The sequence below is a fragment of the Anomaloglossus baeobatrachus genome, chromosome 3 (genome assembly GCF_048569485.1).
Source record: "Anomaloglossus baeobatrachus isolate aAnoBae1 chromosome 3, aAnoBae1.hap1, whole genome shotgun sequence".
Lineage (NCBI taxonomy): Eukaryota > Metazoa > Chordata > Amphibia > Anura > Aromobatidae > Anomaloglossus > Anomaloglossus baeobatrachus.
The window spans coordinates 59,814,734-59,839,407 of NC_134355.1; the positions used below are offsets into that span (position 1 = coordinate 59,814,734).

At 44.7% G+C, this 24,674-nt stretch overlaps 1 protein-coding gene across 1 annotated transcript in view; it reads left to right on the top strand.

Moving 5' to 3' along the window:
• The window catches only part of TTC7A (tetratricopeptide repeat domain 7A), a 515,691-nt gene that overhangs the window by 258,678 nt on the left and 232,339 nt on the right, over positions 1-24,674 (top strand). The window contains exon 12 of the mRNA XM_075339201.1: positions 21,099-21,216. Coding sequence (XP_075195316.1) covers positions 21,099-21,216 — 118 coding nt within the window. The remainder of the gene's footprint in view (positions 1-21,098; positions 21,217-24,674) is intronic.

Below are 24,674 nucleotides of genomic sequence, written 5' to 3' on the forward strand. Positions count from 1 at the left end.
AGTTTTTGCCGCCTCAAATACCATAGCCATCCGTAAGGCCCTCTGGTTCCGATAATGGAGAGCGGACTCGGTCTTTAACAAGCCTCTCACAGTACTCCTTTCCAGACCAATGGTTTGGCGATCGTCTGGACAGGCTCTTTTTCCTGACGCCACGGGAGGAAAAGAGTACCTCCCTCCCTCAACTCTAGCCCAGGACGTTTTTTAATAGACACGTAGGGCCCGACCTTCTCAGCCCTTCCCGAGTCCACCTCGTCCTGGCAGTCGAGACAAAGACCGAGGAGTCTCATCCTCCTGCATCTGGGCTGCCGCCTCAGACCACAAATGGGTGCGACACCCTGTGTGTTACGGGGAGCTGTCTGATAATAACCTAAAGGAGTATCAGACAGTCAGGGTCCACCGTGCAAAGACTCTGCTGCAGACTATGGCAGAGTGCAATACCTCTGTTAACTCACAGAAGGATATAATAAGTAAGTAAAGCAATTCCTCCCTTACTTGGAGGGTGTGTGAAATGATCTCTGTTAATAACCACAGAGACAAAGGCAATGTGTGCGAAATGGCACCTACCTAGGTCCGCTCTTCCAGTGGTGCAAAAGAGACGAACAGCAGCGTAAGCCGCACAAAGCTCCTACCTGCGTTCGCTCCATTAGTGTGCGAGGACACGAACCACTAGATATGGCACCTGCCTAGGTCCGCTCTTCTAGTGGTGCAAAAGAGACGAACAGCAGCGTAAGCCGCACAAAGCTCCTACCTCTGTTCGCTCCCCTAGTGTGCGAGGATACGAACAACTGCCAGACGCAGTATAAGGAACGTTACCCTAGCGGCAACGTCCACCTACGAGTCGAACCACAAGGCCCAGCCGGACCATGTGCCTCAGGCACCTGCCTATGTCCGCTCCCCTAAGAGGTAAGGATACGGACAATAGCCGAAGCTGTAAGGTATAAAAACGCTACCCTGCCGGTAGCGCTCACCTAGCATAGACAGAGGAATGCCTAGAGGAACGCGCACAGAGCGTCTACTCTTATGCATGAACCAAGAGGACTGAGCGCCATGCGGCATGTGTCAGGGTCTTATATAGACTCTGTGCCTCATCCAAGATGGAGGACACCAGAGCCAATCCGCTGCCAGAACGACAGGAGTGACGTCATGCTGGCCTATCACCGAGCAAGGCATCACAAGCACATGACCAGCGACCAATCGGCATAGAAGGTGTCAGAGACATGTGACCTCGTGTCAGCGATGATGTCACCCGCACATGTGCAATGGCTCCAATATAGGACTTAGTCTCCGGCGCTCGCACATGTGCAGTAGCAAGAAATCTGGACTTAGTCTCCAGCGCTCGCACATGTGCAGTAGCAAGAAATCTGGACTTAGTCTCCAGCACTCGCACATGTGCAGTAGCAAGAAATCTGGACATAGTCTCCAGTGCTCGCAGCAACCGTAACACTGTGTCTTCCGGTTACCACATTGAATTCCGGACCCGATTCCCGGGTCGGTCTTTTCTCTCAAACCCCTGCAAAAGGCTCCAAAACACCGCGAGGCCTTCTCCTCAGCAATCCACTCCCTCCAAACGGCGGGGGTGATGGTACCTGTTTCGGACGGTGAGAGGTTCAAGGCCTTCTATTCCAACCTCTTGTGGTCCCTAAAAAAAAAAAAAAAAAGGACGAGTCAGTTCGACCCATCCTGGACCTCTAACACCTGAGCAAACATGTGCACGCAAGGAGATTCAGAATGGAGTTCCTATAGTCCATTATTACCTTTATGGTGGAAGAAGAATTCCTTGCCTCCATAGCTATCAGGGACGCGTACCTGCACATACTCATCACCCCAGCTCACAAAAAGTTCCTCCGCTTTGCGTTTCAGGACTTCTTTTTTCATTTGTAGCCCTACCCTCGGCCCTGCCACAGCACCAAGGGTCTTCACCAAGGTCATGGCGGCCGCCATGAGTGCCCTTCATGCCAGGAGAGTGGCTGTTCTGCCTTGCTTGGATGACCTCCTCATCAAGGGCTCAACCAGCGTGCAGATCTCTGTGGGCACCCTATCCCGCTTAGGGTGGCTTCTGACTCCAGTCAAATCATCCCCGGTCCCGTCATAATCCGTCACCTCCCTGGGCATGTCCCTGGACACCCTTCGGGGCTTGATATTTCGCCCTCAAGACAAGGCGATCGCTCTATAACAGGCGGTACACTGCCTTCCACGTACTCCTCTTGCTCCATACGCTTCAGTGTGAGCGTGCTAGGTAGGATAGCGGCGGCTATAGAGGCAGTGCCGCTCACTTAGCCACACCCACTGCCCACTGCAGCTGGCGCTTCTAGCTGCCCTGGAACAAGAGCCCCTTTTTTCCTGTTAGGCCTTAATTTTTTGTTTCTCAATACTTTTTTGTTAGGAGTATTCACTCACGTTTGTTGTTACTTGTTCTCCTACTGCTTGTGTACTAAAACTGAAGTAGCCTGGCTGAGCCAGGGGGTGTATACTATAGGGGAGGAGCTAGCATCTTTGCATCTACTTAGTGTCCTCCTATGGATAAGCAGCATAACACCCATGGTCCTGTGTCCCCCAATGATGGCTAAGAGAAAACGATTTTACGGTGAGTACACAAAAATCCGTTTTTTTAACAATCTATCCAAAACCATGTTGGCTTAAAGGGAATCTGTCAGCAGGTTTTTTCTTTATAAACTAAAGATTGCATGCTGTAGGGGATAAAACAGAATTCAGGGATGTCTGTTCTGTCAAGGTCCGATCTGTTCTTTATTTGCTATGTTTATTTAAGCAGCGGGAACCTTAACATTACTGAGACTACAATGTCAAGTGCATGGTAGTGCCACACGCCCCCTCTCTGTCAATGTACAATAGTGTAATGACAAAAAAAAATTTTTTATGAAACCATGTGCAATCGAGGAACTTTTATGGGTAATTTAAGAATAAGTATTGGTTTTTTTTGTTTTTTAAAAAAAGTTCCCCCTTTCATTTAAATGAAATAAGGCAAAAATTATTTTTCCCCCAAAAAAAGGACATGCAATTTTGTATTATTGAAACGATAATAGTAATAACTAAGCAACTTTTATTATTCGTTTTTTAACAAATATGGTATAAAACAGTTAATTATAAGTACAATATGTACAAAAGAAGTGTTTAAAAATTATTTTTTCCTATGAATTTTAGATTCAAAAATTCAATTTTTTTCGATTTCGCATGTAGCTCCTCCATCAGTTTTACAGCACGTTCAGCATTTTGGTTAGATCCGGGAATGTCAACTAATGACTCCTCGACCAACCAGTGCGTCTTTAAACACTTAATTGCCTTCTTGCACTTTGTCTTGGTGAGTGAGGTTAACAGTTCATTGAAGGACGCTTCGTTGTAGTGTTGTGACTGGAACCAGGCATTTGCCCATTCATAGCAGATGAAGTCACATGGTATACCGAGGACGCGGCGCCACTCTTGTATCAGAAAAAATGATATACAGCATATACAGCTCACGAGTTCCATCTTGCCATGTGCAGGTTTGGGAGTTTCTTCCAACTGATTCAAGGCAACGTGATGTTGTTTTGTAATGACGATATGCCAGACATAGTTCATATAAGAACTTGAAATCATCTCGTCATCCAGGATTCTCGCCTGTGTTGACATCATCTGTTGCAACTTGGTGGTAATCAATCTGAAGTGAGGCATAGTTTTCTGTTAATTTGTCAATGAAGAAATAATTGAGTTCTGGTTTCTTCGTTGACTCTGGAATAAGGAAATTCATGACGTGCTTCAGTAGGAGGTCGAGTACATGGTGTTGACAGCCAATGTATTGTGGCTTCTGAAAGCCCCTTCTCAAGACATCATCCTGTATCAGCGTTACAATCCCGTTCAAACGACCAGTATTTACTGCTGCCGTGTCGCAGATTATCATGCAAATATTTTCCCAAGCGTCGAATTCATCAATTAACTGATGTAGTTCCTTGTGAATAGCCGTGGCAGAACCATTCTCACATTTCAGAATACCGAGTTTGATTTTGGTTGTGGTTTTTTTTCAGCAGAACTACTTGATACTCTTCCCCTTGGATTCTTTTACCATCGAAGTGGAGACAATAGGGATCTTTGCTTTGAAGTTTTTCAAAAATTTTGGTTTTCATTTTCTGTCCTTCTGAGATTCGTCTCCAGAACAACTTAGAAAGATATTTTCTTTATAGATCAAAAACAATATTAAATTAAGATTTTTATATTGATTAAAATATTAATGAATATTTTAATCAATATAATCTTTATGTTTTACCTTTGATTGATCTTTACTTGAAGAAACTATTATGGTCAAAATATCGTATTAAATGCCTCAAACAAATTATGATATTTGTCTCACTTTCTTTTTATATCTTTCACTGAACTACCGGACCTACCCCTGTACGCACTCTTTCATATCAACATTTACTTTCTTATTTTCTTTCCCAATATTACTTAGAAATCTATAAACATTTACACTATTTATTACGATAATTGTATCACTTATTCACTTCATATTCACAGTAAAATTCACTTTCTAGTATCCAAGATGGCTGCCTGACTCCAAATGTACCACATGCTTTTCAATTCTTTCAGCTCTTTTTATAGCACGTTTGTAAGGCTAGATCTAACTTTTAAAGAAAACGTTAAATATAAATTTTTAATGGGTAAGAATTAAAAATGTCATTTTTTCACTAGATTATTCTTATTCTAGATGTTCTAAATCATTCCAGAATCTTCAAAAAATTAAAACATGAAAAATCGTTTTTTTGAAAATTTTGAAATGAAAAAGAGGAGGAACTTTTTTGAATATTTTACAAATTTGCTGATACTAATGTCATTTGAATGCAATTGTTCCTCGAATGTAAGGGGTTTCATTTTCGTTTTGCAAAATGTTTAAAATAGTCATCACACTAATGTACAATCTCTACAAAGAACCTGGTGTGGGCACTGGGCAGAGACAGCTTTGTCAGCTCTGATACATAGCTAAATCTAAACATTCTGAATGGCTGCACCCAGTAATCTAAGTGATACATTGTTGGATTCACGATCTCTTTGCCTACATCATGCTGCTCTCAGATGAGGCAGCAAAAACCTGCTGACAGATTCCCTTTAATGTCAATTTCTTCTGCATTCTCTCCCACCTCATCCTCTGTCAGTATGAGATTGATTGACCTAACCAGGTGATGCCAGTAGCGACAGCTTTGTCCTTCCCTTCATCCTCCAGCTTGTAGAAGAGATCAGGAATGATCATTTAACACTTTCAACCTCCATAATCTACTTTCTTATTAGTAATACCAGTATACAATCTTTTCATGACATTACAAAAATGGTGAATATGAACACAGACGTCGGAGCTGTTTCTTACCCGAGAGCGGGATTGTAAGCCGAAGTTCTAATGATTACTGCTTGTTAAAGGTGAATTAATGTCTGGATTTCATGCTCCAGTTCTAGTGGCTTATATCTCAACCACGTTAATGTGCATCTGGCATACAGGATGTTCCTAGGTGCTGTATTGTTGCATATTTCACACTGAGCCTTCTGAAAGCCCTGTACATGTAGAAGGGTTGAAACAAGGACAGCTAAAATGGGCAATTTACATTTTTAACTTATATACTGGAATTTTTGCAATAATTAATTATGGAGCAAATCAGTCTCTTGATAAAAAAAAAAAAAATTAAAATGCAAATTGTTGGGTTATTATGCAAAATGTGAATGATTGAGTTATTATACAATTACAATAGTTTTTTGGAGGAATTTGCAAGAGAATAATTATGATTATGTTCTGTACAATGGGATCAGGCCCTGTTATATAACAATGATGTATTATGTACTGATAAGTTAGTTAGGTTTTTTCCCCTGTATATCTCATTGATGCCTTAGGGTTCCCATACACCTAGCTGTCAGCCGATGGTTCAGATGATCATTTGGGCGGTAGCTATCTCTCTCAACTCCTCCATACAAATGAATGCTCACTCTCCTGAGTAGAGATGAGCGAACCCGAGGTTCAGTGTTTGGTGTTTGCACCAAACATATACTTTACAAAAAAGACAGAGTTCGGGTGCTTAACATATGAACACCACTCTCGCGAGCATTGCTGTGCTCGGGTTCGCTTGGTGCTCAGCCCAGTGTGAGCTGCTTGCAGTGTTTAACCTAGGACATGGTGAGAAAAACAGTACGAGTGTAATGCGATAAAAAAAAACGCATTCCACTTGGACCAATATTACTCTATGGAGCAGCTTCCATGAGCGATTATTTTCTCAGCCCTAATAGGACCGAGAAAATAGTCGCAGCATGCTGCTGGTGAAATGCGATCCTGTTCCACTAGCACTCATTCAAGTCTATGGGGCAGGAGAAACATTGCATTGCACTCGCATTACACCAGTGTACCGCGAGAGCAGTGCGATTCTCACATCAGCCGGCAACAGAGGAGATAGGGAGATAAATCCCTCCCTCCCCATCGCAGCGCCGGCCCTCCCCTCTGCAACTGTGGTCTGATCGCACGATCGGACCACAGTCGTATGACACTCGCATGACACTCGGCTCTCGATGTGCTGCGAGCATGAGCCGATTTTCATGCGAGGACTCGCACTAATCCCCGTGTGGCCTCACCTATCACATAAAGTTTCTGAGATAGAAGTATTGTTGTTATTACATTTTCAATGCATACTGGGCCCCTCATGTGATATGCTCAAGTTGTTGAACTGGTCTTCGTCACTGTTTGAATATGAGAAAAGTGGCTATGCCATTTACTGTTCCCATGATTTGGAAAGAACCCAAAAATCATAGTGATGACTGCTACTTTTGTTTTGTCAAACTGAAGGGCTTTTCTACATTGAACAAACATAATAATTACCCTGAAGTTCAATCACCGGTGTAACGCGAGAGCAGTGCGATTCTCGCATCAGCCGGCAACAGAGGAGACAGGGAGATAAATCCGCCCCCCTCTCTCCGCAACTGTGGTCTGATTGAACGATCTGGTCGCAGTCGCATGACACTCTGCTCCTGCTGTGCTGTGAGCGTGTGCCGAGTGTCATGCGAGCACTTGCACAAATGCCCGTATGGCCTTTGAATGACTGGGGCGTAACAACAGCGTAATCGGATGTAGTGTGCAGTCCTCCCAAAAAAAAACAAATGGAAAAACCCCATCTACCTGACCCCAGAAGTGATCTGTTTATCTGGCTACATGTGGGTGGAGACCTGAAATAACCAATTAGTGACTTCCATTAGGGGTTCAGGTCCAGTTGATCCCACTGAACCGAACTTCCACGGGTCCACTCATCTCTACTTCTGAGTGCTCCTGAGTTCTCTACGAGAGAGCCGCTGCCAGACTCCACTTACGTTGTCGAAATCAGACATATAAATTCTTTTTTTCCCTTACATCATTTGTCAGGGAAGAGTTAAGGCCCTATATGCATTAAATTGTAGGTCAACCCTGCTGTTATCGCTTCACCCATGAATTAAGGCCACATCTTGAAGTTTTTCTTACTTTAAATATGTTAATGTGCTGACTTTCTTTAGCCATCATTAGACGGAGCATAGAAGCTCTATATTATAATAATAACAATTTTATTAATGTATATAGCGCTATTAATTCCACAGCGCTTCACATACATTGGCATTGAATAACATTGCACACAGCTCTGCACATTCTTATTTAATGTGATTTGGTACTGTGTTGCTAGCCACTACTTACAGAAAGTATGCACGGAAGAGTCAGGAAAGCCGGGGTCTTGTAACAGGAGGACGCGTATGAGCACAAGGAGTAAACAGAGGCGTAGTCAAGTCAAAATCCAAGGGTCAAAAATCCAGGAGAGCACATAATAGATTTAGGAGAGAAGTAAAGACGTGGTCAGGTAATGGTCCAAGGTCAAAAGGTAAGAGGTCATGACAGGAACAGGGAGCAGCAGAGAGGAATCAAATAACAGTCCGGGGTCAGAAAACAAAGATGAGAACACTAGCAGAGACACAAGCCAACAGCACAACTGCAGAACCAGAGAATACAACTGGCAAGGTTCTGGGCGAGCATGCTCAGTAAAGATACCTGAGCAATTACCAGGAAAGTAGAACACCTGAGTAATCAGCACTAACATGGAATCCTGCGCTGTCAATCAAACTGCTAGTTTAGTAACTCAGGAAAACGCAGCAGAGCATCTCCAAAGGCAATATGCTCTACTCAGAGGAATCATGTCACTGCCAGGTCTGTAATCCAGGAAAACGCAGCAGAACATCTCCAAGTGTGCAAGATGCTCTGCACAGAGGAATTGTGATAGGTACTATAACGACAGGCCGCATGAATCCGACATTAGCTGTGTTATTAAAGCTATATTTTGAGAAGGATACATGTGACTTGGATGAGTAGTCTTATGAGGCAGGTCATCGGCGGCTTCTGTCTGTCAGGTTTAGAGATGAACGAACCAGTTGAAGTTTGGTTCGGCGGCTTCATCCGGACTTTAGATCGTTCGATTTGGGACCCGAACGTGACCTGAACCCCAGTGGAAGTCACTGAGCAGTTGAGGTCTCCGCCCACATACAGCCAGCCAGAAACAGATCAATTCCAGGGACGGGTTTTTTTCAAGTTTTTTTTTGCGTGCACACTTCATCTGATCACGCTGTTTGTTACCCCCAGTGTGAGGCGATCAAACACTGCAAGCGGCTCACACTGGGCTGAGTACTGAGTGTACCCGAGCACAGCGATGCCCACGCGAGTGGCGTTCATACGTAAAGCACCTGAACTCCAAACACCGAACCTTGGGTTCACTCATCTCTAATCAGGTTCCCTTTAATTGAGGTCATTGATGGACAGCTGTGGCCACAGGAGACTCCATCAACAGCCATGTTTAGTAGTAGATTGTCATGCAGAACTGGAATGAAACTAGTCAAGAAGGGGGATAAATTTTACAAATTAGAACAGCGGCGCTAACCTGCTAATTCATTGTATCAGTAAACTATAATGCTTGAAGGCACTGGCTCATTACCATAACAACTCAGAGTTGTGCTAAAATTTTGCAACTGTTGCCGTTGTCTTTACAGATTGCGGAGAGGCATACCTATAAAGCCACTGGGGGGTATTTGGTTTAATGTTATGTTTGTCCTTTTTTTATTTTTATTATTCTCTGCTTTTTTTGTTTTCCATTCCCTGTCTACTATTTTTTTTTTCTCTTTTTCTTCTTTTTCCTTCTTCAATATAAATGAAAATGGAGGAAAGGATGGCGGCCTAATAGGGGATGGACTAATCAATATTAAGAAGGCAACTGTGTTTATAATAAATCAAAAAGAAATTATTAGTGTTTTCCTCCTTTGGATGGATGAGTTTCATTCTTTTTCCTTTTTTCTATATTTTATATTTGTATTCTTTATATATAAAGACAGTGTTCTCTGGCTTAAAAAAAAAAAAAAAAATTAGGAATAAAAAAAAATAAATTACTTGGCACGGAATTTCTGATCTAAAACAGCCTGATCATATAAGATGTGATTCTAATTCACGGATGGAAGTAAAATGTTTTGCTGCACTTACAATAGAAAGCAGAATATTGCACTCCTCGTTTATCCTCCTCTTAAACAGCAATGTGAGTGCCTAATTTACATTTCAATGCAGATGATTTACATCTGAATGCTCACTGATGGGGGTATGCTCATAGACATTCACCCTGGGCTGATATATGTATAGGTTTACTGTGCCTATAGGTAAGCCTGACCCTTATACTAATACACCGGATCCCAGGTGCCTCGCTAATTGAATCTAGTAATTACGGCTCTTAGTAAAGAATTTCGGAAAAGACACTTCAAACAGAATTTACCTAAATCACATTAATGTCCAAAACACATCAATTCATTAACATATCCTGATAACGACTTTGGTAAATTAAGTGGAACAGTTGGAAGCAAAAGTTTTTGTCCCAAGTTGAACATTTTAAGGGTCTGGGGAAATCTCAGCCGTACACCTTAATACAGCTTTGCATAACTTAATAATCAGTTACACATTTCACTAGGAAGCCGGTTATGACTTTATTAAGTGGATAAGACTTGGCGTGTGAGACTTCCCCACAGTATTCCCGATCTCCTACCGTAGAATTGCATTTCACTAATGAAAAACATAAACCATTAGTCTTCTCCAGAGTGACATCTATCTGCATGTTAGTTTTCTGATTCCAATTTGCACACTATTTTAAAGGGAAACCCCCCCCCCCCATGAAAACTGCATTACAAATCCACTTTATTACAAGTCCTAAATTGCATGGTTATGTGTACCCCATGTGAACTCCTATGATACTACAGTATTGTGCTCAGATCCGAAACGTCAGTGATTATTGGCAGTGAACCAAAGGCCACTGTCACTCTAAGTATGGGGAAAAAACAGTAAGGTTCACCGGGCACTGCTACACCATCTAATTCGTCACTATGTATGGATCATTTCCAGACCACAGAGTGTACGGGTGCACCATCCAAAAGCAAAGTCCATGTATTCAAATACGGTCCAGGATAGAAAAGGCAGCAACACCGTGTCTTCGTTAATTGCGTACTCCTTTCACCTCCCCTCTACGCTGTACCCGATCCACATGCTATTTAAAAAATAAAAAAACATGAACGAAGACACGGTGTTGCTGCCTTTTCTATCCTGGACCGGATCTAAGTATGGGGAAATACCAAGCGGACGGCGTAAAGCAGGGGTTCCCAAACTTTTTACACAGGAGGCCAGGTCACTCTCCCTCAGACCGTTGGCCGGACTATAAAAAAACTATGAACAAATCCCTATGTCTCTCCACACATTACTACACAGTACAATGGCCCCCATCCTCCACCCCCCACCCCTCCAGATGCACAACATAGGGGCCATTATGTTGTGCATCTAGGGGAGAATGAGGGCCATTGTACTACCGTGTTTCCCCAAAAATAAGACACTGTCTTATATTTATCTTTCCCCCTGACCTGATAGTCGAATAAATAGCTTTTTTATCGAGCATCTTGGTGAGTCCCTTTCGCTTCTTTGTCACGACTACTACGGATTGTTTTCTGATGGAAAGAGCACCGCTTTTATTGCCGTATGGATTTACTGCCATATAGTGCGGTTACAAGTCTGGGTCGATTGGATTAGGCAGATCGCTTGCTGAATAGTGCCAGGTGTTTCCTTCTCTCTTCTGGTCTTATATTTATTTGACCCCCAAAAAACAGGGGGTGTCTTATAAAACATCCAGTGGCAGTGGTGGGCTTCTCACAGTAGAGAAGATGATGTCATAGGCCAGATCACCGCTATCAAATGCCTGTATACAGCACTGGAGGTGGTGCTGAGCTTGTGACACTGTATACTGCTGTCTGGGATAGCGGAGGCTGCCGGGCTAGTTGTGATAGGCCTGTCACATCTTGCAGCCGCAAGCCGCAGACCAGATGTGCGTCATATGATGCACTTCCGGAGCTGTGACGCGTGCGTCCTGCATCACCGGAAGTAGTACTGTACGTGAGCGACGCCGCACTTTGCGGTGAGACTACATACAGTGATCCTCTCACTGACCACCAATGAAAGAGGTGCCCCTTCTGGAAGTGTGGTCGGGGCTGGATAAATGGCCTCAGGGGGCCGCATAAATGGCCTCAGGGGGCCGCATGCGTAGTTTGGGGACCCTTGGCGTAAAAGAAGGGAAGGGAAACCCTGTGTCTAGGTAAGGAGAAGATAGTGACCCTCTGATCAAACCTTCCGCTGGACCCTGGCTCCCTTGACTATCCTAGATAGGTTCCACACCTATGCTCCAAGTAGGATACCTGGCCCTGGCTGACCCTGAACTGGGCCCTAGGTAAGGAGCAGATGGGATGAGTCAATACCACTAAGTTCTAAAGAACACACAGGGAACACAAATGGGAAAGTAAATGAACAACGTATCTCCAAGATGACTTAGGGAGAGGTACCGCAACATACAACAATGTTTCTCCAGATGATTTCAAGCCGACTGCTTGCACTCAAGACCGCATAGAAATTTAACTCTATCACCAACAGGAAATGCAAGTATTTAAGGACACAAGGGGTAGTTATGAGGGTTAACAGCTTAGAGGTGAGTATATAAGCAGAGTCCTAAAAGGAAAAGGATTAACCACAAACAGAGACGATACATGGGATACTATTTACACCACAACAGGAACAATAGAATGTCAGGGAGCAGTTTGTGTAGCCAAATCCAGCAACCTTCTGCCTGACACCACAGGACTGTCTTTTAACTATGGGACATTCATGACAGCCATGTTATTATTATTATTTATTTATAGAGCAGCATTGATTCTATGGTGCTGTACATGAGAAGGGAGTTACATACAGAATACATACACAAGTTTCAATAGACAGACTAGTACAGAGGGAAGAGGGCCCTGCCCTTGCGGGCTTACATTCTATAGGATTTTGGGGAGGAGACAGTAGGTGGGGTGTAGGTTGGGCGGCAGCTCCGCACGGTGATTGGGCGGCAGCTCCGCGCGGTGATTGGGCGGCAGCTCCGCATGGTGGTGGGGCGGCAGCTCCGCACGGTGATGGGTCAGCAGCTGCGCACGGTGATGGGGCGGCAGCTCTGCACGGTGGTGGGACGGCAGCTCGGCACGGTGGTGGGGCAGTGGGGTCATGTTCACACGTTCAGTATTTGGTCAGTATTTTACCTCAGTATTTGTAAGCCAAAACCAGGAGTGTGGAAAAAATGCAGAAGCGGTGGACGTTTTCTATTATACTTTTCCCCTAATTGTTCCACTCCTGGTTTTCTATTAAAAATACTGAGGTAAAAAACTCCCCAAATACTGACCAAGTAAATGTGGCCTTAGTGTCAATGTGCCTTTGGTTTAGATCGCTAAGGCTACGTTCTAATAATGAGCTTTTGTGGCGTTTTTTTTATTATGCTATATATATTTTTTTCATACACCATAATCCCAAAAGTGATTGACTGTCTTGTCCCTGAATCCACCACTTCCATCGGTCACTTTCCTCGACACCCGCTTTAGTTCAGCTATGTCTTCCTTGTATTCCATATGTGACATGACTGTTTCCCCGAAAATAAGACCTACTTCAAAAATAAGTCCTAGTGGGATTTTTGGGGCTTTTTTGAGTATGCTTAAAATATAAGCCCCACTCCAAAAATAAGCCCTAGTTGCGGTTACATGTGGAAGTGTCCAAGCAGTTAAAAAACTTAAAGAATACAGCAGGACTCTTCATCTAATAAAGCAGACATCCCCCCAAAAAAGCAGACACCCTCACCCACCCAAAAAAAAAATCTCACTCACCAGAGCCCAACCAATTACAGTTGGCAAGTGCCGATGGTGGATAGGCTCTCACACAGAGATATGCGTCACGGTCAGGTCCCTCACCGTTCCAGTAGCATTGCACTGCAGCTCTCACAACAGATCGGGTACCAGTAACACTCCACATGAGTGATACTGGTTCCAGTCACCAGGGGGAGCCAACCGATGTAGAATGCAGGGGGAACTAACAGTGGCGCAGATTTGTATGGGAGAGCCCATTCACTTACCAACTATAATTGTTTGGGGTCTGGTAAGTGCAATCCTGTAAAGGGGGTGTTTGTTTCTTTTGGGGGTAAACTTAGCAGCACATAGAAAATAATTAAGCAGGTAATTTAAACCTTTGTAAATATGGTACATACCCACCACTATAGGACGGGTTCTGCACCATGAGGATAGCAGATCAGATAAGAAAATGTGCATCTAAACCAGTAATAGGATCAACATAACATGTTGATGTTCCAGAATGTGATGACATGATGATTATATTTGAATAAATGTTGATTTTATTTTTTTTTTTGTTCAAGAATAAATTTGGAGGATTATTCATGAGAAAATATGGCAACTTCTAAAAATAAGCCCTAGAGCATCTTTCGGAGCAAAAAAAAAAAAATTAAAATTGAGACCCTGTCTTATTTTCAGGGGAACACAGTATCCAGTATACGAGCAAAGCTATGTTCTTGTTTTGGGCATATATATATATATGTGTATATATATATATATATATATATATATATATATATATATATATATTATACATATACAGTATATACTGAGTATGTGTGTATATACATATATATATTCTTATATTATATATATATATATAAATATAAATATAGTATATATTGACTATGTGTGTATATACACATATATTTTTATATATATATATATATATATATATATATATATATAGTATATACTGTGCATGTGTGTGTCTGTGTCTGTATGTGTAATATATATATATATATATATATATATATATTTATTTATATATATAAATATATATATATATATATATGTATGATGTCATCATATATTGTGTTGTAAATTGTAAAGGCTTTGGTGGTTGGATGACATCTCAGCTATGCTGTCCTCTATCGTATTTGGGCGCATGCCAAAATCCCCTGTTTTATGTACAGTACGAGACATCTGTTCCTGGACTGCTTATGCTGCACAGCTGCCTGAGTTATGCCGGCGGTTTACCTCTGTACCTAAACTCACATGGCACACATAACTAAGCATTACCATACCACACATGCTATACATTCATATGAAGTAATAGACCCATGATTAACATTACTGGCTAAATCCGTGCTAATTTGGTGTGGTACAAACCTCTTGTTGCACAGCGGAGCACATTACGTGAGAACAGAACACGTAACCGCACTGATTCATCAAAACTCTGAATTCTGTCATAAGAAGCTTTGAAAAATCAGAAAATTTTAGCATAATGCTAGACTGCTCTAAAAGTTTTCAAATTTTTACTTCTCATTCCATGTTGACCTAGACCCAAGAGTGGTTGGGGCTATGGCAAAACGGGGACATGGCATTACCTGATTAATGGAGGCGTTCCTTGCAAAACATTTCTTGCTTCAGTCTCAGACTGGAGTAAGGTTTGGGATGAAGCACACACCGAGGGGCATGTCACTTTTCACACACGCCTGATTTATTAAGAGTCATTGGTCGTTAAAGGCCACTTTACACGCAACGACATCGCTAACGAGATGTCGTTGGGGTCACGGAATTTGTGACGCACATCCGGCCTCATTAGCGACGTCGTTGCGTGTGAAACGAAGGAACGACCGTTAGCGATCAAAATTACTTACCTTATCGTTGAACATTGACGCGTCGTTCCATTCCCAAATATCGTTGCTGTTGCAGGGTGCAGGTTGTTCGTCATTCCTGCGGCAGCACACATCTCTATATGTGACACCGCAGGAACGAGGAACAACCTCATACCTGCGGCCGCCCGCAATGAGGAAGGAAGGAGGAGGGCGGGATGTTCATCCCGCTCATCTCCGCCCCTCCGCTTCTATTGGGCGGCCGGTTAGTGGCGTCGCTTTGACGCCGAACGAACTGCCCTCCTTAGAATGGAGGCGGTTCGCCTGCCACAGCGACGTCGCTAGGCAGGTAAGTGGTGTGACGGGTGTTAGCGATGTTGTGCGCCACGGGCAGTGATTTGCCCGTGACACACAACCGACGGGGGCAGGTACGCTCGCTAGCGATATCAATAGCGGTATCACAGCATGTAAAGTGCCCTTTAATGAATCAGGAGTGTCTGACTCCAGGACGCCTCCTCATCAAGACCAACGTGAGCAACGTAAATTTATGACACTTTTCTGCAAATGTGCCATACATGAGGCCACGTGTTTTCACTTAGATCAATCAGACTGATACAGGATTTTATCAAGGTAGGGCTTTATATTTTGCATATTTCATTAGGTCATGATCAACTATCCATGTGAGAGATGGGTGCAATGCCAACAAAGTACATTTGACTTTTACATCTAATATTTTAAAGTCCTTTCCTTGTAAATCTCCCCCATAATTTTGGAAGGCTTTTTCTAAATATTCCTATCAAGGCTGCGGTTATCCCGGTTGCTTGTGCACCTTTTTCTACCACACTTTTTCCTTCCACTCAACTTTCCATTAATATGCTTGGATACGGCACTCTGTGTTCAGCCAGCTTCTTTAGCAATGACCTTTTTTGGCTTACCCTCCTTGTGGAGTGTGTCATTGATTGCCTTCTGGACATCTGTCAAGTCAGCAGTCTTCCCCATAATTGTGTAGCCTACTGTACCAAACTAAGGGACCATTTTAAATGCTTAGGAAGTTTTTGCAGGTGTTTTGTGGTACCTGTTCTAATTTTTTGAGATAATGACTTTTGGGTTTTCATTGCCTGTAACAACGTCATCGTTGTGGAACAATACACGGCTGATGTCTTGCCGGGGCTAATAGGAAGGTTCCAGGCATTTCAGTAGATAAGAGGCAGATTGGAGGACTCTGGCAGGGCTGCCACCAGCTACCTATGTGGCCACTGGGCCAGGGTCCTGTTAATTTGTTTGCTATTGTTAAAAGTAGAGGGGTTGTCACATCATCTTACATTGGTAAAATTGCAAAGTACTTCTTGAAATAAACAACTTTGCAATTTACTTATTATTAAAAATCCTCTTCATTCTCAAGAATGCAGGGATCCTAAATTTGAGTATTTAAGGGCCCAAGGGGAAGTGATAATGAATAGCAGCTGAAAGTTGAGGATTATCGCAGGGTCCTAAAAGAAAAGGGATTAAGCACAAGCAGAGAAGATACATATCATTAACACCTGTTACGCCCGGGTGGTGGATCCTCTGGACCGTGTCCCTGTCACCTCCGGCGAAGCAGCTAGAGCTACCCCTATACTGGGATAGTCCTGCAAGCCTACCAGAGGAACCAGGGACACTGTTGCCGGAGCAGAAGGCGGGGCAAGGGCAGAGTCCTTCTAGAAGCAGGAATGAGGAAGTCCTTGAGGACACAGAGTTCCTGGTGCCAGGTAAGATGCCGGTGCCCAGGTACTGGTGCCAGGTAGAGTCGGCAGACGTGAGCAGAGTCCAACCAGAAGGAGGCAAGGGTCACCGGGTGAAGCCAAGGGTAGGAAGCGGGTTCAGGCTGGAGAAGATGGTGGAGTCTCAGCTGACAGTCCCCGTAGGACCACTTGGACAGGTTGTGGCCCAGGCCAGGATAGCTTGGCAGGACAGTCCCCGCAAGACCTCTCAGACAGGTTGTGGACAGGACCAGGTTAACTTGGTAGAACTGGTTCTGTGGAAGACACAGTGTTAATGCAAGACACAGCAAGCGGGACCTGGACTCCTAGCTATAGAACTCGCAACGCTTTCCAGGCAGGAAGCTCCTAATATACCTGACCCTGACTGATGCAATATCCTGTTAGGGAGTGCTGGGTCTATAAGAGGAGGTCAGTGACGCCCGGAGGCCAGAGCAGGGAGCGGTGCCGAGGAGGACGTGTGGCTGGAGGCAGGGGACCCGGGGACCGGAGTGGTGAGTGAGGAACGACGTCGGGACCCTCCCCGGGTCCCCGCGTGACAACACCGCAGCAGAAAGAATAGCATGTCAGGAAGCAGTTTGTGTAGCCGGGACACTAGACTGTCTTTCAATCGTGACAAGCCCATGATAGTATGGCCAGCTATAAAGGTCACCAATTCCACCAATGTTGTATGTGATTGAAAGTGTTCATTTTCTTCACCTTTACTCTAATGTATTTTGCTATACTTAAAAAAAACATATGTTGTTGATGATTGTCATGATATAAAGCTGCAAATTCCCAGACCTCACACTTTTCGATGTTGGGTTCATCAGAATTTGCCAGGAGGAACCATAATTCAGATCTATGTGGGGATAACATGTCCACCCCAAAGGCTAGGACAGAGTTAATGCCCCGTTACACGCAACGTCATATCTAACGATATGTCGTCGGGGTCACGGATTTCGTAACGCACATCCGGCGTCGTTAGTGACATCGTTGCGTGTAACAGCTCCGAGCGAGTGTTAACGATCAAAAATACTCACCTAATCATTGATCGTTGACATGTTGTTCATTTTCAAAATCTCGTTGTAGACGTAGATTCTTCGTCGTTCCTGAGGCAGCACACATCGCTACATGTGACACCCCAAGAACGACGAACAACAGCGTACCTGCGTCCTCCGGCAACGAGATGGGCGTGTCGTTAATGCGGCTGCTCTCCGCCCCTCCGCTTCTATTGGTCGGCCGCTGTGTGACGTCGCTGTGACGGTGAACGAACCTCCCCCTTAACGAAGAGGTAGTTCGCCACCCACAGCGACGTCGCTAGGAAGGTAAGTATGTGTGACGGGTGTTAACGATATTGTGCGCCACGGGCAGCGATTTGCCCGTGATGCACAAACGACGGGGGTGGGTGCTTTCACGAGCGACATTGCTAGCGATGTCGCTGCGTGTAAAGCCCCCTTTAGACTAGCCCCCTTTAGACTAGCTTTCAGAATGTTATATTGGATAGGCAACTAAAATAAAACTGTGTCAATAACTAGAATGTTACTTTATCAACTCACTATGCAAAGCTTTGTCAGATTTCGATTCCCGTAAACCTGTATTTATAAACCCGAACTAGGTTAGTCTTGCATTTAGCAGAATCTTGGCTGGACCCAGACCTCACTATATTATATCTAAATAATTTATATGACCCGCTTATTGGATCACGGCCTCTGTGATGTAGATAGTGAGAAGTGCTGGAATCTAACAGAACGCCCAAATTATAAAAGGGGGGAGTGGAACCAGCACAAAGGCGATGGTTACACGGTAATTATTTTATGTGCTGTATGTGTTGTAATAGCACGGCATGAAAAGCAATACAGATTTTACAATTTGCAGTTGTATTCACACAAAGCAGCACGCCTAATTCAGAACAAGAAATATAATTGTATTCATCAAAGGGTCGACATGTAGAAAAGCTCATTAGATCGACACAGCTGCAGTGAAATCCATTGTGCGCTGTGTATTCAGTGTCTTCTAATTTTTCAAATTTTTCTTCAAGCCGGAGATCACAATTTTTTTCTTTTTCAGTAAACCATTGCCTCAAAGTGTCCAACGTGTATTCAGAATCTCGCAAGTCCCCTGCATCATTCCCAATCAATGATCTGAATATGATTTATTATACATCTTTAGATTATAATCTTTTTATTTTTGTTTTTTATTCTGTGAGATGGACAGATTTAAAATTCCCAGTTTGGTCCATCCCTAGGTTAAATGGGCATAACAGAGTGTCCACTAGCGTTCCGACGGTCTCATACAGTAATGGGCCACAGAGGTGCACCGGAGGACAACCACTTTTGTAGAGCATTTGCAACTCATTACTCTCTGTTCAGGAATTTCTTACAGAATTTACAATGGTGACAACATAATTTAGGTTATACTTTAATTAAAAGAGGGCGGACATATGTTCCGTAAGGTCTAAGCCACATGCGAGAAAATCGGTGCAAGTGGAGTGCGATAAAACATCACATTCCACTCGGACCAATTCTAGCCTGTGTGTCAGCACACATGAGCGATTATTTTCTCAGCCCTAATCGGATCGAGAAAACAATCGCAGCGTGCTGCAACTGTAATGCGAGACTCTTTTCTCTCGTACTCATTCAAGTGAATGGGGCGAGAGAAAAATCGCACTGCACTCGCGGTACATCGGTGTACCGTGCATGCAGTGCGAGAATCACAATAGCTGGCTACGGAGGAGAGAGGGAGAGAAATCCCTCCCTCCCCTCCTCAGTGCCAATCCGCCCCTCTGCACAGCCGGCCCGCCCCCCGCAGCTGAGGTCCGCACGCACAGTCAGACCTCAGTCGCAAGGATACTAGCATGACACTCGGCTCCTGCTGTGCTGCCAGTGCGAGCCGAGTGTCATGCGAGCATCGCAGTAGTGCCCAGTGTGGCCCCGGCCTAAGGAGTTGAATAAACCTTACAAATACAATTAATTACGAACACTACAAGGACAAAAGTATTGGGATTTGCTTCTTAATAAGTGAATTCAGGTTTTCGATTCAGTCCCATTGCTACTAGACTTAAAAAGGTGGTTCACTACTCTGCAATAGTGGCCACATCTCTGTAAAACTGATAGGGAAGGCTTTCTAAATATCTTGTTCAGCCAATTCTGGCTCTGAGCAGCGCTATTGTGGTCAATGCATCCCCATGAAGTGACCCCCGGGCTCCGTGACCTCTGAGATCTGGTATTGTCATGTCAACATCCAGTTGACCCGACATCACCGAGGCCGGCCCCAGTTTTCCTGAATGACTAGGCTGTGGGCGGTGTTTTGCAGCTCGGCACAGCCCAGCTTCACAGTCCAGCATCGCTCCTGCTTGCGGCGCTCTGCAGAGAAGAAGAATGGGCGCAACATGGTGGGCTGTGATGAGCGGTGAAACTCCACCCACAGCCCAGTCACTCAGGAGAACTGGGGCCGCCTCGGTGATGTCGGGTCAACTGCAAGTTGACAACACATCACCAGATCTCAGAAGTCACGGAGCCCGGGGGTCACTTCATGGGGATGAGCGGACCGCAGCCTGGGATTCTTTAGTTTCACAGCCGGTCATGGGCGTTGGCTGGTTCTTGCTGTGTTGTTCTCCGGGTCAGAAGGAGTTGATTCCTGCTGGGAGCACAGGCTGCTGATTACCATCCTCAGCAGCCTGCACCTTTTATAAGGTTCTAGATTCTGAGGCTGAGTGCCAGATATAGCTTCTGATTCCTCGGTTCCAGTGGTTTCACTGTTCTGTGGTAATCTACAAGTTGCGGTTCTGCGTGGTGTGTGAATTCTCCAGTTGTGCATTTATTTATTTCCTACCCATTTTACGTTTCTCCCCAGTTCACTTACTGTCCCTCCTTGGTGTTTCAGCGCAGTTGGCACGAGTTTTCGTTTACCCTTGCTTGTGCCTATTTGCGGGGTTTTGGTTACTGGTTTTCCGGCCAGGTTAGGGGGAGTAGTGTCAGGGCTTGGACAGGAGACGGGGCCATGGTGGGGGAGCGAACCTGGCTACCATCAAGTCTACCTTCGAGATAAGGGACAGTGCAGGGGCCACATCTTAGGGTCATCTTAGAAGCTCCTGTTCCATTTGTACATACCCCGGGACACTCCAGCAACCTTTTATGTGTCTATGAGCTGTTGATTTCAGGTCAGGCGAGGTGCAGCTGGTCCAAAAGTAAAAAAAAAAAAAATTATAGATTATAAGTGGCTAATACATGTGCTCAAATGAGTGAGACACTTTGCTATTTGTAAGCTGGACCCACGTTGTATATTTCAGCTATGGATGTTAAAGTGTTGATCAGTTCTTGATATTTCCATTGTTTTGCAGTTGGAAGAAGGAGAACATTTTGCAAAACAAGTAACAGAGATGGGGGAAGAAGCTGGAGAATCACTTGCTAAAGGTTATCTTGCCTTAGGACTGGTCTACAGCCTCCAGGCAACCGATGGTAAGACGTCTTCTCAATACAGTGCATAAATTGGATAGAATCTCCACTTATAATAAAAAATAAAAGAAACAAATATTAAAAATAATAACATAATGCAAATCATCCCAACACCCTCTATTAGCACTCAGCCCGTTTCAGATGTGTTATTGAGAACCATAGTTATTTCTGTAGGGAAAGAATAGAATTTAGTGATGAAGGGGTTGTTAGAAAACCTGTTTCTATGTATCTTATTGGGAGATTTTGGACTTTATGATAATGTCACATGTTTAGGATCTATAGTATTAGACCGGTGGGGTAGCCACAGAGAGCTTTTTCTCTCTATACAGGCAGCCTATGGATTTCAGTGGCATCTGTGTAATGCGAGGTCAGAGCAGAGTAATATAACACTTTCTCTCTGCTTACCCTACACAATACTGTTGATTGCTTGGAGATCTCCATTAGGGAATTAGTGTGATCACTTTTTTTGTCAGTTTTGTAAGTCTCGCTCCTCCGGCCAGAAGCCACTCCATGGACTCAACCCAGTGGCCCCTGTAGTAAGTCCAGATCCCTGTAGAGGAGTTAAATGGTCAAGGCTGAGGAGCCTAAGGGGTACTTTGCACGCTGCGACATCACTAGCCGATTGTAGCAATACTGAGCGCGATAGTCCCCGCCCCTGTCGCACATGCGATATCTTGTGATAGCTGCCGTAGCGAACATTATCGCCACGGCAGCTTCACACGGACTTACCTGCCCTGCGACGTCGCTCTGGCCAGTGACCCGCCTCCTTCCTAAGGGGCGGGTCGTGCGGCGTCACAGCGACGTCACACGGCAGGCGGCCAATAGAAGCGGAGGGGCGGAGATGAGCGGGACGTAAACATCCCGCCCACCTCCTTCCTTCCTCATTGCAGGTGGGATGCAGGTAAGGAGATGTTCCTCGCTCCTTCGGCTTCATACACAGCGATGTGTGCTACCGCAGGAACGAGGAACAACATCGTACCTGTCGCTGCAGCGAAATTATGGAAATGACCGACACTACACAGATCACCGATTTTCGACGCTTTTGCGATCGTTTATCGGTGCTTCTAGGCTTTACACGTTGCAACGTGGTTAACGGCGCCGGATGTGCGTCACTTTCGATTTGACCCCGACGATATCGCAGTAGCGATGTTGCAACGTGCAAAGTACCCCTAACTGATTTGCTAGAGAGAGTGGCTTGAGACAAGGGAGTCTGATGCTACCTTTTTTAGGTGGAAGGCTTCTGAAAGACTTTACAGGAATGTTGGAAGATTTCAGCTGTGAAGCATGCCAACTTTAAATGCAGCTCTGGACAATAAGACATGTCGTGATCAGCACAACATTAGTAACATTGCAAAATATCTTTACAACTTCCAACATTGATTCTACATTGACTTGTCTGGAGTGGAGCACAGTTGTGGTTAGCGTAGCCGAACCATTGCACCCGGTGTAACCCAGTCTAACCACAATCAACCTAACAGTTGTTGTAACATTTTTATTATATCCTTTATATGTAGTTTGTTTTAATACAATGTCTTTATGTTGCATTCAGCAGAGGTGCGTAGTAATTAAACCTCTGGGACTAAGTGGGTAGAATGAGACAATAATACTATTGGAGACTCATAGTTTCCACTCGCAGGTAAGCCCGGACCACAGCTGAGCAGTTTATGAGGCGTACATATATCTCACTTTTAATTGTCACTTTTTACATTCACATTCATGCATTGCAAGGTGCTCTATCGTAATAACGTGATATCGACTTTATTGCTATCATGCCGAGAAAAGCTTTATTATTGCAGTGGGGTTTTATGGTGATAATCATGTAAAGCATTTAATAAAATACTGATACACTTACACATATTATTCTTTAGGGCATGATTAGACAGAGGATGTTTGAGGACACGACTTCTAGAGTTGTCTGCTCCGGCCTGTGCACTAGCGGCTGTAAAACTATTAGGCTATGTGCCCACGTGTGTGCGCTCTGCACAGCAGCGTAACGTCACTGCATGTGGGCTTCAGAGCGCAGCTGAAAAGCTCCGTTCTGAAGCCTCGGTGACTGCCGATTTCATGCACTCTGATAGCAGCCCCTCCCATAGACAGAGCGGGGGCTGCATGCAAAGCGCATGAAAGAAGTGACATGTCACTTCTTAGAACGCAGCGCTTCGGCAGCAGCCGAAGCGCTGCGTTCTAATACGCCACGTGGGCATGGATTAGGCACAATCTTCATAGATTGTGCTGGGGACGCAGGATGCATGCAGTTACGCTGTGGTGCTGATCGCAGCGTAACTGCATGAAAATACGCTATGTGGGCACATAGCCTTAGGGGTACTTTACACGCTGCGACATCGCTCAAGCGATCTCGTTGGGGGTCACGGAATTTGTGACGCACATCCGGCTGCTGTAGCGATGCCGTTGCGTGTGACACCTTTGAGCGATTTTGCATCGTTGCAAAAATGTGCAAAATGGCTCATCGGTGACATGGGGGTCCATTCTCGAATATCGTTGCTGCAGCAGTAACGAAGTTGTTCCTCGTTCCTGCAGCAGCACAAATCGCTCCATGTGACACCGCAGGAGCGAGAAGCCTCTCCTTACCTGCCTCCCGCGAGCAATGCGGAAGGAAGGAGGTGGGTGGGATGTTCGTCCCGCTCATCTTCGCCCTTCCGCTTCTATTGGGCGGCGGTTCAGTGACGCTGCTGTGACGTCGCTGTGATGCTGAACGAACCGCCTACTTAGAAAGGAGGCGTTTCGCCGGTCACAGCGACGTCGCAGGGTAGGTAAATAGTGTGACGGGTCTCTGCGATGTTGTGCGCCACGGGCAGCGATTTGCCCATGTCGCACAACCAATGGGTACCCACGCGGGTTCCCATGCTAGCGATATCGGTCACGATATTGTAGCTTGTAAATCGGCCTTTACTCCAAGCATGCTCCGACATCCACTGTCTGGGAGCCATAGTTTTGCAATTACAGCTCACAGCGGGAGAAGGACTCCTAGCCTTACATATTAAAAGGCTTTTCAAACTTAGATACAGCGGGTGAAATAAGTATTGAACACGCCACCAACTTTCTAAAGGTGCTATTAACATGAATTTCTCACCAGATGTCTTCAACAACACATCCAATCCACAAAAGGCAAAGAAATCAAACCATAGATGTCTAATTGTCTCTCCAGTAAAGGAGACAAACTCTAGCACAGCGCCACCTATTGGAAGTAGCGATCCTAAAAGTCACAAGTGGATTTTCAACAATCCTTTGAAATATGACTCAGGATATATAAGCCAGATCAGAATCCCAATTTGCAGACACGGTGTTTCGGGGTGCTTGCCCCTCGTCAGTGCAAAGTATGGGGGTGTCTGATCTGGCTCATGAGAAAGCTATGTGGGGACCACGGGGGAACACTATTCTCCTTAAGGAGACTTTGCAAGCCAGTCTGGCTGCCAGGTAAGGGGACTTATAGCTGCAATGCC